This window comes from Sinocyclocheilus anshuiensis, unplaced genomic scaffold, assembly GCF_001515605.1.
Source record: "Sinocyclocheilus anshuiensis isolate Anshui unplaced genomic scaffold, SAMN03320099.WGS_v1.1 scaffold968, whole genome shotgun sequence".
NCBI lineage: Eukaryota > Metazoa > Chordata > Actinopteri > Cypriniformes > Cyprinidae > Sinocyclocheilus > Sinocyclocheilus anshuiensis.
Window position 1 is genome coordinate 640406 of NW_015549636.1, and position 14433 is coordinate 654838.

A 14433-nucleotide genomic window follows, 5' to 3' on the forward strand; every position below is an offset into this window, starting at 1 on the left:
CTGCATCACAGTTGTGAAGTGAAGTGACATGTGGCCAAGTATGGTGACCCATACTCAGTATATGTGCTCTGCATTTAATCCATCCAAGTGCACACACACAGCAGTAGAACACACACCCGGAGCAGTGGGCAGCCATACTGCTGCAGTGCCTGGGGAGCAGTTGGGGGTTCAGCATTTTGCTCAAGAGTCTCACCTCAGTCGTGGTATTAAAGGTGGAGAGAGCGCTGGTTATTCACTCCCCCCACCTACAGTCCCTGCCTGACATGAGACTTGAATCCGAAACCTTTGGGTTACAAGTCCATCTCTCTAACCATTAGGCCACGACTGCCCACAGACAGTCATTTGTCATAATCCACAAACACTGTATGAGGTCAAACATGTAAATGCTTTATAAATGCTTAAACTTTCTGCTCTAAAGTGAAAAATGAAATTATATGTGAAAACCATAAATCTTGACTGAAATATGTAATAGCACTAACATCAGCTAAACTTCACTGGTTACACAATAGACAGAGTTCTTTTTTTCGTGCCTTTAATAGTTAGCTTAGTTTAATTTTTATTTGTTACCTTGCTTGAAGAAGTTTTCTCATTCTCCTTCTCTTCTTCGTCTTCATCATCATCATCATCATCATCATCTTCTTTGCCTTTGACTTGAAGGCATATGACAATAGTCACATAATAATAATAATAATAATAATAATCAGTATTATCTGGAAAACTAGAACAACTGTGACAGACAAAAAGTATATTATGATGGGAATGTTATAACCCATCAGAGTGATGGATAATGATTAATTGTAGCACAATCAGTTTTTGGAGTGAAACAGTTCATGCACATGCCGATGTTGTGAACAAAATTGACCAAATTTACATGCATTAATTAAATATATATTTAATTTTAATATTCTTCATCCATATTTTTTTTCTAGGGTGTTCATGTGTCCCCCAATTTTTTGTGTTTGTCAGGGACGTCTGGCCATCACAAAACCCGGAAAACAAACGCTGTAGTCCAAACGAGCCGTTCGTTGTAGTTCTTGAAAAGGGATTAAAAAAAAAACAAAATATCTCCCTTTGGAGTGGACTTTGAGATTTGTAAGTTTGAAGATCTTTTTTTATGCCCAAACATACACACTACACACTGACTAAAATTCAAAAAGTGAAAAAGCATAATAGGACCCCTTTAAGATTCACTGGATTTTTATTTGTGTGTGTTTTAAAGGCAACTGCAATGAAGCATCAAGAAAGACATGAGCAGACCAGCCACTCTGAGACTGATAATTCATGGTAAGAGAATAACTTCACTATGATTTTGAGAGGTTTGTGTATTATATATGGGGTTTGCCTTCTAAAAATGTGTAATTTCTTCTTGTTTTTCAGGGAACATATTTCTCTCTGTAACAAAGTGGACGGTGAGCAAAGGTGGCCTACATTTTGGAGCAGCACCTGGGTTTTGCAGATGCCTTATATGTATCCTTTGCTGCTTATATTTTTACAACATAATGCACTGCAAATGCAGATTAAGAGATTCAAATTAAGAGATTCATGACTCCCGACTGTTGCGTCATGAAAAACGCAACATAATTGAACAGACCTAAATCCAAATTTTTTCGGCGATCTGCTACTCCATCCCGAGCAGCGAGTCCAGTGACCGTGAGCAGCAAAGCTTTACAAATTTACTCTTTACAAATTCAAATGTTGCCGCTTCAAACGACAGGTTTTACGGCAGGATAATTGAATACTCATTGGCTCTCGCCTGCATTCGTCACAGATTGTGACATGCCGTGTTTCTGTGTTTGAATGATGCGCGCGTGCCTTCACGAGTTTACGGAGTGGATCGGGAAAATTATCTGGATAATATTTTCAGTGATTAACAACATAACTTCTGTTCTGGATCACACAAACCTACTGTATTCCACCGGAGAGGACTGCGGGTGCAATGCATCGTCGTTTGGATTACTTTTGATACTGCTTTTGACATTTTTGCAATAAATAAATGATTGTAATTGCATTTATCTGTCTGTCATGTTTTTCTTATACTCGTAAGTTTTTTTAGCTAAAAATACGTAGCGATTTGTACGTTTTAAACGTTGAAATACGTCTAAATTGTACGTTTTAGCATGAATAAAAACGTACAAAAGTGTACGTTTTGTGCTTGTAAATGTTACGTATTAATACCTACGTTTAAACATGAGACCAGGCTGGCAGAGCTGATACACTAACATTAATATAGATACACAAATGCAGATATCAGCACAATTTCCTAAATTACCTGAATCAGAATTACCGCAATCAATGAATGTGTTCTTGGGATTTTTGCACCACTCATGAAAGCACTTCTCAGCTTTCTGCTGGACCTCCCTCTGATGCTTTTGATCCTCTAGATCATAATAGACCCTAACAAGAAATTCGTGAAACTTCTCTGGCTTGAGGCTGGAGACCTGCAGAGACAAGAGAAACCAAACACAACCTGTAACCAGCCTTTCTCAAGCCAGGAATCATGCTTTCACTTACCCAGAGATGAACTCTGGTATATACACACCACAAAATATATAAAGACTGAAGAGCTATCTATCTATCTATCTATCTATCTATCTATCTATCTATCTATCTATCTATCTATCTATCTATCTATCTATCTATCTATCTATCTATCTATCTATCTATCTATCTATCTATCTATCTATCTATCTATCTATCTATCTATCTATCATCTATTTTAGTAGCAACTTAATTAAACAGACAATCTAATGCTCAAGAGAATCATAATCATGAATAATAGTTCAGTATGATAAATGTTTGAGGTAAGTCAGATTTCTTACCTGGTACTTCTTCATCTTGAATGCTGTTTTTAGGTCACTCTTGCTGTAGAAATGAACATTATCAATAGGCTCTTTGCCCACTTCACCAAAACCCATCTCAAGAACCTGAATGAGAAGAGATTTCAGACAGGACAGAAACAGACTGTGAAAAGATGAGCGCTACAAAACTGATTTTTTTTTTTGTTTTTTTGTTTTTTTAAACATACATAAATTTTAAAGTCCGCAGCCTCCAGTTGTTTTTCCAATAGCATATTCTTCCAGGGATCCTTCAGTAATTTCTATCACAATATATGAAAAGTGAAAAAATGTAAACAAAAAATCATTCAGAGGGAAAATGTACACTCTGGTTCAAAAGTTTGGGGTCAGTAAGATATTTTTTTAATTAATGCTTTTATTCAGCCAGGATGCATTAAATTGATCAAATGTGACAGTAAAGACATTTATAATGTTACAAAATATTTCTGTTTCAAATAAATGCTGTTCTTTTGAGCTTTATATTCATCTGTGAATCCTGAAAAAATAAATTGTATGTGCTATAACAAGACAAAAAAAAAGTACCGTATAGACTTGAATCTTGAAGGCTCTAACAGGCTGGGCTTTCAAGCTGTCCTCTTGTATTTTCTAAAGCAATTAAGGATCAGTCATATGCAAATACCACATTAAATATGAAATGAGTAAGAAAACAAAATATGAATTTGATAAAACTGCCACATCATGTGTGTGACTATCAAATAAAAAGACACATCTTAATATAAAACATTAAATTAAAATATATAATATATATAAAAATTGGTCAGTATAAAGCTTTAGTCAAGAATTTACTTTGTCGAATGGTGCTTTAATAACTTCTCTGCCAAGCAAAAACATTTAAAGGTTTAAGTAAACGTAATTTGTTTATTTATTTATGGATAGCAGATAATTGAATAATCGATAATTGCTTAAGAAATGTATAATACTGAAATTACTATTTTGAACCATAAATTTGAGAAATGTGAGAAATTGATTGATTACCTTAATCTTGAAGGCTTCATCAGGCTGATCTCCCAAACTGAGCAGCAGCATTTTCTAAATTGTTTAAAAGCAGTCAATCTTTTGCAAGCACACTTAATTAAAGTAATGTTAATTAATCATAGGATATGTGAGGCTTTTTATCTTCAATAACATTTCTTATAATATATATTAAATAATAATATATCAAGCAACTATAACGACAAACGGTGTGGACATGACATAAAAACATACATATTAATAGAAAACATAATTAATTATAAATATAAACAAAGTAAACTTTAAGGTCAGTTAAATCATTCTAATCATTCAATCTCATAAATTTCTAAGCTAAGTGAGATGAGTACCTGATACACTGCATTCTTGAAGGCTTCCTCAGGATGGTCTTTCAAGCAGGTCAGCATTTTATTCTAACAAGAATTAGAGAGTTAACTAATCAATCATACATGAAAATACTATAGACAATTTAAAAAAGTCAAACAGACTCTTAGCGGAAATTATATTTAATGATCTTAACTACAAAATTGTAACTAAATATTAATGATTTATGATGCAAAAACTAACACTATATGCATGAACATGTAAAATAATGCAGAACCACATAAAACAGAAAATGTCTTCATTACGAACATAACCTTAGTTACTGACAGGAGGGAATGGGATGCTTCATTAGTAGCTCATAATTAAATGCAATGGAAAGTCTGCGCTTGGAGACGGTCAAAGTTTAAACACAAGTTTTAGACTGGAAAGGCCTGTAGATCTCCATGAAATAGGTGCATATGATGATTTCAGCCATATCACTCCCTGCAGCCCAAGACTGGTCTCCCACTGAAGCTAAGCAGAGTTGAGCTGGTCAGTACCTGGATGGGAGACCTCCTGGGAAAACTAGGTTGCTGCTGGAAGATGTGTTAGTGAGGCCAGCAGGGGGTGCTCACCCTGTGGTCTGTGTGGGTCCTAACGCCCCAGTATAGTGATGGGGACACTATACTCTCAAAAAGCACCGTCCTTCGGATGAGACGTTAAACCGAGGTCCTGACTCTCTGTGGTCATTAAAAATCCCATGGCACTTCTCGTAAAGAGTAGTGGTGTAACCCCCGTGTTCTGGCCAGATTGCCCCCCTGGCCCTTGTCCATCATGGCCTCCTAATAATCCCCATCCACTTGATTGGCTCTATGACTCTCTCTCCTCTCCACCTGTAGCTGGTGTGTGGTGAGCGCACTGGCGTTGTTGTCCTGTGGCTGCCGTCGCATCATCCAGGTGAATGCTGCACACTGGTGGTGGTTGTGGAGAGACCCCCCACCCCCATATGATTGTAAAGCGCATTGGGGTACAGCAATACACAATAAAGCACTATATAAATGCCTCATTCATTATTTCATAATGAAGCAGTGAATTAGGCTTAAAGAGATGAGACAATCATCACCCTGAAGCAAAACAAATTTGAACTAAAATGCTATTGTGTTTCAGTTATATTTGCAGAGTGTCATATGCCAATGAACTGACATGAATCCATACAGGCTTCAGTGATGATCACTCCACAGTAGCAGTGACACTACATTAAAGTGAATGACTTGTAAGGATCACATATTTACACACATTAATCTGACTTTACACAAATCTGTTTAAATTTAATTCCTTACACAAAATCTTGAGTCCTCCTCAAGATCCAGATGATGGTTTTTGACCTTGTCCTCCCAATGTTTTGTCAGCATTGCCTAAAAGTTTAAGGAAAAATTGTTACCCAGTCAAATACATTAGGACATTTATTATAAATACAATTATTCATTGTAAATATCCATTTTTTATATCAATTACCAACATAAAGTAAATCTGTTATATTTGGACATTTTTTACACATTTTTACACATTTTTGGGCAATTGTGACACACTCAATTCCTCCAATCAGAAACAAGCTAGAGTGATGACACTTAATCAGCACATGCTCAGTAAGATTCTCTCTCTGCCTGTGGAAAAGGAGTACAAATCATGTCACCTCAGCACAAGTTTTCAACAAAATACTGATTTTGAGGTATGAAAAGTTACTTTTTGGATGTACAGTATTTTTCTTCTGGTGTACAAAGTTTAGATGAAAATTAACATGAACAACCTATGCTAATATAAGTGTGGCAAGCTAGCATATCATATTTTATCATGCAAAATGATAACTTGGCCCAGTTTAAGCACCTTGTTTGTCTGTTGACATACTATTCTGTTAGAAAATAAACATATTTAAATGTAAAACTACAACTAAAAATTATTAGTGTTATACATTAAACACTGTCGTGCGTTTTAATATAAGGACAAAATAAATAAAAATACGATGAATATTATCTCCACATGATCTCATTGGGTTATTCTGTTAATATGTCTATCTTGCTTGGTTGAAGACTGTTCTTGACTCATCAGCCGATTAATTTTAATTTAATATTATAGTCTTCTTATTAACTTTTACACAAAATAAATGTGTTTTATTGCACCAGTAAGGTACCTTTAATTCCTTTTCATTCAGTCGGGCCTCTCCCACAAACTTTGGCAGCCGTCTGTTGACAACGTCCTGCAGAATGCTTCGGGCTTCAGCCAGATCTGCATTTGAGTCTGGCTGGTTCAGCATCTGATCGAAGATGTGATCTGTTCAAAGAGAGAGGAAATGGCTCATTGAATTTTACCTTTCAGCAAACAAAAATCATAACATGTATTATGTATATGTACCGAGCTTAATATGACGTCAAAAATCAACCTGCCATTTAATACAAAACTCAAAATCATTTAAATAATAATTTATCTTGATCTGTACCCATGCTTTCTCTGACCTGTGAGTTTGGTGTACTCTAGCATGTCGTCTATGGCATCTGAGATCTTGCAATCTGGACTCAGCTTGTCATCAGCTAGTACCAGAGCATCCTTAATCCTAATGTAAAATGCAGCAAAATCTGGGGAAATGCTATAATGCATAAAGATTGAATAAAATAAATAAGTGTGCTCTTTCACACAAAACCCACTTGACGTCAATGATGTAGCCGATCTTGTGCTGAAGAGCCTGACGATGAAGAGTGTATCTGGTGTGAAACATGCCATAAATGTTATCTGCCACCTGTGAGAGAAACAGAGAGTCATGGACTAGAACATAGAAACTGAGTATATTTTTAAATAGTGAAAGGAAGTAAAAATACCAACAAGACAATATTTTTATATAAAAGTGGTAATGCTTTTAATAAAATGTTGAAAAGAATTTGAAAAGAATACAACATTAATGAAAATAAGTGAAGTTTTATTATTGTAAAATTTTATATAACGATTAAATTGGTTATGAATTGGTTATTGTTATGGTTATGATATTTACACATATGAAAGGTTACTGTACAATAATGTTTTGACTCGAAACTCACTTCCCAGTTTAAAATATGAATAATTGTTTTCTACCCTTCTGAAATGCCCAGATTTGAAATCAGGTGAATTGTGACGTCACAATTCCCCTCAACACACCCTTAACATGTGTTACTGTCATGTGGAATCAAGGGGGTTCTGAACAACTTATGTCTGTCCATCAATCATGTCTGTCTGTGAGGTAAAGAAAGACCTTTTTGGTGAAAAAACCCTGCTTGTATTTTATATACAGAAAGCGATCAATGATCGATCTCTTTATAATCTCTGGAGTTTATCAGTGATTCGATTCCTCCTTTTTGCCAAACTCACAATCACTCACAACATCATGTTTTCACTGTGTTAGCTATGATGAAAGCATTTAATGAGATTGCAGAAATCACGCTGCAGTAAGGAGAGCACTGTGATCATTATGTGAGTGAGTGAGTGAGTGACGTGATATGTGTTCAATACTCAGAATTTGTGCTCTGCATTTACCCATCCAAGTGCACACACACAGCAGTGAGTAGTAAACACACACACACACACATTGTGAACACACACCACACACACACCGTGAACACACACCCAGAGCATTGGGCAGCCGTTTTTGCTGCGGCGCTATGGAGCAATTCAGGATTTGGTGCCTTGCTCAAGGGCTCCTCGTGTGTGGAATGGATTAATTTATTCACTTCCTTCACCTACAAGTCATGCCGATACTGAGACTCTCTAACCATTAGGCCGTGTGCTCAGTAGACATGACTGCAGTGCTGCAACCTTTCATGCAATGGGAGTAGATCTGCATGTAATGCTATAATCATCCCTTTTCACGATTAGTTAATCTCGACAGCTGTAATAGTAAAAATGCAGTTTGAGAGAGCTCCATATGTAATACTTATGTCAGTTATTAGACAAGTTTCTTAGAAGTGGCCAGTTATATGTGAAAAGTTTTGAGTCTCTTGGTGAGGAACAAAAACACAAAATCATACACACATAGTGAGGGTGTAAATGAACAGGTGAATTGTCAGGTACCTTGTCTCTGAAGCAGATGTGTTTCCTCTCGTTCACGTTACACACTCGAGCAGATTTCAGCAGACGCTGAGAGTCAAAACCACATGGAATGCCGAGATAATAACAATCTCTGCATGTAAAATAGCAGAGGAATTACAGAACACAATAGCTGATAAAACACGAATACACTTACAATGGGCCACATTTATTATTTATCTTCAGCTGTTCAATACCTGTTCAAACCATTTAAACATCACTTTAAAATACAACTAACCGGGCCAAATAGTCCCATTTGTCCACATCAATGCCGTTCACTTTATTTGCCACAATCTCATACAGGAAGGATTTGTCCTCAGTCCTGCCCTTCATTGACCACTGCAAGAATGAAAATATGTTGACCTTAAACACTGTATCCTGATAAATACTGAAACAGCAGCTTAAACACATTTTACCTGGCCATCTCTTTGTCCTTTCAGAATTAATTCCTCAATAAATGTGATGTCTTCAGGTAGATTCAGTCCATAGTGTTCCATCTCTTTGTCCAGTCCATTCTTCTTTCTCATGCAGCGAAACATGTCAACAGATGCCTGCTCATGCTTCAGAAGAACAACATAAATACTCATCAGTACAATTAAAGTGTACTAGTGCTGTCAATCGATTAAAAAACGTGACTAATTAATCACACATTTTTCTGCAATTAATCATGATTAATCGCATATTAATGTAAAGTATTTATGTTGTCATAATTTCACATTGAATCTCCAAATTAATGTAGAGACAACATAAAGAAGGTATATTTTAAATATGAGTTTAATGGCATCTTTTTACTAACTAGCCTATTATTAATGAAGGCCAGTATCACTGATACCAATAATGCTACTGATGTCTCTATTAAATGCACTTTTCCCTCAATTTTAGCCATTAATTACAGCCATTCAACATTATAGTATAATTAAAAGCAATTATTTTTGTAGGCTTTGAAAAATATAACTTTTAAGTCAACTTAAAAGAATCTTCACATAAACTATAAATGATATGTGAATGAACTATAAATTGTATATAGCTTAATATTTTTTCAAGCTACAAAAGTTTATCAGCGATTAGAGCAGTTGAGTGATTTCTCTTTGACTTTGTTGTTTGATTTCCATCAATGACAGACTGAAGCAGGTTTCACTTTAAAAGCAACGCTGTCACTTTAAAACATGATGCACATGATGCGGATCACATCCGATTTTCTCCCAACTCTTTACGATCATTTGGGCCTTTTTAACTCATTTAAGACTGTTCATGAACTGCACATTTTGACATAATTGTGTATGTTTTTGTCTGTTGAAGCACTACTGACAGTCTGTCTGAAGTGGCTTTCTGTGCACGTGCTTGTGTTGGATGCCTGTGTTCACAGAGACCAGCTTCACAAACAGAGTGCCAGTACCGAATAAACTTCTCTTTTGTGTCTTATTGTGCTTGATAGCATGTTCACATAGTCTACTATAACAATAGTAGCTAAAAGAAAACAAAAAGGATGCTGCATTATTTTCTTTAATTTCATTAATTAATGCATTAAACTGAAAAAGATTAATCGCAAAATGAACGTGTTAATTCTGACAGCCTTATTAATTACATAACATTGCTTTGTAGTTTATATTATTTATTTATTATATATTTTTTTTTATTCTAAATGTTCTCTGAAGAAGCAACTTTGACGGTGGATGTTCAGAGCATGGAAGTCATGAATCTGTGACAGTTTTACATTACTGCCATTTACTGCTTCCAGTTTACACTTGTACTACAGTAACTGCAGTCACAGTATTTTTTATATATATATATATATTACCACATTTAACAGTAGAATTCAAAAAGACCAGAAACATGTTTTAAGAAATGAAATAAGTTTGCATGTTTTGACTTGATATTCTATGTAGCTCACTGACTTTGAAATGCATGTATATTATCATATATTTGTATCTGTACAGGAGAGTTATGATGCTTACCTCCCAATGCTTATCTGAGAAATGAAAAGAGATTTTAGGTATTATGTAAGGCAGATTTAATAATGTACATACATGCACTGACTCTTTTACACATTTGTCTGTCTCCACACACACACAAACACAAACTACTACATTGATTTAATAAAGAACACAATGATTATTGAGCAATGGCAAAATATTCAGTTTGCTCTCAGATTTTCCTTAAAAAAGTGATTCAAAATGAATGAACTAACTTATTGTTAATTCTTGATTTAATAATTGTAATTTGTAAATTATTCATATGATGCATTTCACTGGCACTCAGGCTACACACACGAAAATCTCCAATGATGTGACTGAATGTTTTTAATTTCTACAATGAAAGTCATTTGAGCTCCATCTTTCTTTCAGTTACATACATTATATATTTGCTTTGCTTGTGGTTTAGCATTAAATACATATATTTACGTATTCAACAGCTTTAATAAATATTGATTATTTATTGCTTAAATGCCAAGCTGAAATCACTGAAGTGAGAAAACTCAGACACTTACCAGGCTGGACTTCAGGGATGAACATGCCATCAAACAAATGAGAGAAGGGACCATGACCTGAAAGGACAAAGTAACATATTTTATTATACATAATTATTGTTTTTATAAGTTTTATAATTATGAATCTCATTCTTCTATAAATAAATAAATAAATAAATAAAATGAAAACCTTAAAAGAGACCCATAAGGGGGGAAAAAAAGAGTTGGCACTGTCCAAATTGTCCATATGTTGACTATGGGGCAAAAAAAACCCCAAAACTGTTTAAAACAACACATAGCAATTGAATACACACCAGTTTGCTTTTAACGATTTCTTTAAAGATGTTCTATGTAAATATGCACATGAATGTTTGTGCTCCTCACCCATGTCATGACACAGGGCAGCGATCTGAACACACAGGAAATCCTGTTTGGTGATGTTGAGTTCTGGCTGATTCTCATGTAGAGTCTTGACAAGACATCGTGCTAAATGTGCCACACTAACACACGCAAACACAAACAGTATTAGTGTAGGCTATTTCAAGGAAAAATTATGCAAAGGTCCAGTCTCGAAAAAGAGGAAAAAGTTACCCAATAGAGTGTTCGAAGCGAGTGTGAGTGGCTCCTGGATACACCAGATATTTCGCTCCCAGCTGTTTAATGTACCGGAGTCTCTGAAACTGAGGAGTATCAATCATTTGCACCAGCAGAGGGTGCAGCTCAATGTGACCATGAACGGGGTCATTGAAGATCTGCAGGACAGAACAACGGTTTATAGAAACTGACCTAGAGAAAACTGTCCGAAGCAGAAAGCAAAAGGATATCATCTGAAGTTACTTCGCAAAAATAACAACACATTTAAATGTGACATTTATTATGGGCTTGTGTGAAGTTCTTAGTTTAATTATACCCTGATTTGAATTGCTGTTTAAAATATCTATCTTGAAGCAAGATGGTTTAAATTTAAAAGACTGCAATTCTTTAACTGAGAATTTGTATTTGGAAATGAAATCAGCGATAAACTTTGATAATAAATGATATCAGTTCAAAAATAAAAAGTAAAAATATGAATTGTTGTACAACAAAAATGATGATTGTTGTTTGCATTGTATATTTTATTAGGTCTTATTGTACGCTAGTGTTAAAAGTGAAAGATACTGGTAGGCTATCAGTTACGTTCATGTGTGATGTGTGATAGCCCAAGTCAATCTCTGATCCAACCACGCAATCAAAGCTGGCAGTTAAACATGTAGGCTATTCATCATTTGACTGAAATGGGATGATTTATGTTTGCAATAGGCTAAATTTACTATATACATGAAACTTTCTTCTTTCCATTTTGATGCTTCACTTGCCTTCCTGATGTCCTTTGAAAAGTCTAGGCAGTATTTCTGTCTGACGTTTTCCAAATCCTCAGTGATTTTTGTCCATCTTTTCTCTGCGGAGAGAATTTTTTTTTTAGAAATACTTTTGTTAGACATATTTTGTTTCAGCTTAAAGAAAAAATCAATAAAATCACAGTCTATGTTGCATTCTACAGTACAGCAAGCCACGCAGTATTAGCGAGGGTTCACAAGTGATCGTTTTTAATACTAAATACATTTTAGAATGAGAAAGGTTCCCATATGTTCACTTCATTGAACTAATTGTATGCACTTACTTTTTCTTAAGTTCATCTAAATTTTGGCATAATTATTAAAATGTTTTAGCACGACTAATTTTTCTAATGCAACATAAACACTTCTCTTGAACTAGATAATTAAACTGCAGTAGTCGGTAACCTATGGTGCTTGTGTGACCATTACTGACACCAAGCCACTGGATGTGCGAGGAGACCATTTGCGGGAGCGCGAGTTAAACGCTGAATGTGTTCTCGCGTATTTGTCTTTAGCTTTAAGAACAAAAGTTACCGCTATCCGATATTTTCATCTCTGTATGCATGGTCATAATGCGTGAACTATAACATTAAGCTAAATATATCACACTCCATCTATTTTGATGCGCATATGCGTACAGAAACCTAATGGAAACGCTTTTAAATAAATGAATAAACTAAATAAAGAAGCTTTACGTAATATGTAGGGGTCCGTGTATCATTCGATCATTCGTTTTTTAATTTAAAAATGAGAAAACGGCTCCTTTTTCGTTTTTTTTGTTTTTTTTCCAAAAAACGAAAAACGAGAATTCAGCTTAAATTTACGTTTTTCGTTCATGGGTGGAAAAATTAATAAACAGCTTGAATATTCGATTTCTACATGTGGGCGGGAATTAAACGCCCCTTTCTGCTGATTGGTCAGCCGAAGATTAAACCGTGCAGTCATCAGTTCTTCCACAGTATCACACAGCAGAATAATAGTCCTCCACTGCTGCAGTTTTACGGATTAATAACCCATTTTATCAATTTCATATTTTTCATCAAACAAACAGGCTAATGAATAGCTCGACACAACTCGTACCAGGGCAGAGTCTAGACAGGGCTTTCTTCTGTGTAGCCCAGCGGTTCTTAAAGCCAGAAAGATGCTCAAGGAGACCGAGACACACAGCGCATTCTGTTGTTCTCTTTATTTTTCAAAGGCATGACATTTTGTAGTTATTTTTAACGTAACGTTACACAATTAAAAATATACATTTTACCATACAACTATAAATATGAAGTTAGTATTACATTATTTACCCTTGATGGGGGAAAAAATCCAAGTGAACATCAATCAGTACTCAATATTAATTTAAACTGCTTTAAATATGACTGCTGCTTATTTCCTGTGCATTCTGAAGGTATACTGAGGGTTTGGTGAGAAACAAATGGAAATGGCAAGTTATTATATTATATGAAAATCTTGCATTGCAGTGCGAGTGCGCAGCAGCTCATGTCGCGCACAAGTGCATACATATCCTTTTGAGATATCAATTATAATCAATTTTAATAAAACACAAGACCACATTATATAACTCTAAGAGTAGGCTATTTAATATCTGTTGTTCGTGAACATAGGTCAACCCAAGTCAATTTATTATTATTTCCTTTTTGTCTTAGTGTTTAAAATATTTATTTTGAAACAAATTAATTAATTCATTTCTTAATTAAACAAATTAATTAATACATTTCTTAATTAAACAAACAAACAGACTTACTGGGTGAGCAGCTGTCATATCATACCCTGCCATGCCCAGCTGATGCAAAGAATAGAATTTATATCTACACAGAAGAAAGCCCTGTCTAGACTCTGCCCCGGTACGAGTTGTGTCGACCTATTCATTTGACTGTTTGTTTGATGAAAAAAAGATTAAATGTAGTTGCAATAAATGCGTTAAGAATCCGTACACCTGCAGCAGTGGAGGACTATTATTCTGCTGCGTGATACTGCAGAAGAACTGATGATGGGCGTTTAATTCCCGCCCACGTGTAGAAATCGAATATTCAAGCTGTTTATTAATTTTTCCACCCAAGAACGAAAAACGAAAATTTAAGCTGAATTCTCGTTTCTCGTGTTTTGGAAAAAAACGAAAAAGGAGCCGTTTTCTCATTTTTTTACTTTCAATATTAAATAAAAAAACGAATGATCGAATGATACACGGATTCACGGACCCCTCACGGCTCAGATTTGGTTGACCAATTGTCTAAAAGGGGCGTGTCATGACCGCCCACAAGGGGAAAACGAATTTTGAAGTCCTTTATCCCTTCTCTACCCATGAACCAAAAAAAAAAAAAAAAAAAAATTTTTTTTTTTTTTT

At 35.2% G+C, this 14433-nt stretch overlaps 1 protein-coding gene across 1 annotated transcript in view; it reads right to left on the minus strand.

The window, feature by feature from the left end:
* Nucleotides 1-14433, minus strand: part of LOC107659778 (uncharacterized) — a 58054-nt gene that overhangs the window by 23065 nt on the left and 20556 nt on the right. The window contains exons 4-21 of the mRNA XM_016448805.1: nucleotides 11293-11326; nucleotides 11086-11201; nucleotides 10723-10779; nucleotides 10190-10203; nucleotides 8651-8794; nucleotides 8473-8573; nucleotides 8220-8328; nucleotides 6827-6918; nucleotides 6638-6735; nucleotides 6316-6455; nucleotides 5468-5542; nucleotides 4175-4237; nucleotides 3831-3884; nucleotides 3378-3440; nucleotides 3026-3097; nucleotides 2820-2924; nucleotides 2270-2438; nucleotides 568-644 (exon numbers count right to left, since the gene is read on the minus strand). Of these exons, the coding sequence (XP_016304291.1) occupies nucleotides 568-644; nucleotides 2270-2438; nucleotides 2820-2924; nucleotides 3026-3097; nucleotides 3378-3440; nucleotides 3831-3884; nucleotides 4175-4237; nucleotides 5468-5542; nucleotides 6316-6455; nucleotides 6638-6735; nucleotides 6827-6918; nucleotides 8220-8328; nucleotides 8473-8573; nucleotides 8651-8794; nucleotides 10190-10203; nucleotides 10723-10779; nucleotides 11086-11201; nucleotides 11293-11326 (1583 nt within the window). The remainder of the gene's footprint in view (nucleotides 1-567; nucleotides 645-2269; nucleotides 2439-2819; nucleotides 2925-3025; nucleotides 3098-3377; nucleotides 3441-3830; nucleotides 3885-4174; nucleotides 4238-5467; nucleotides 5543-6315; nucleotides 6456-6637; nucleotides 6736-6826; nucleotides 6919-8219; nucleotides 8329-8472; nucleotides 8574-8650; nucleotides 8795-10189; nucleotides 10204-10722; nucleotides 10780-11085; nucleotides 11202-11292; nucleotides 11327-14433) is intronic.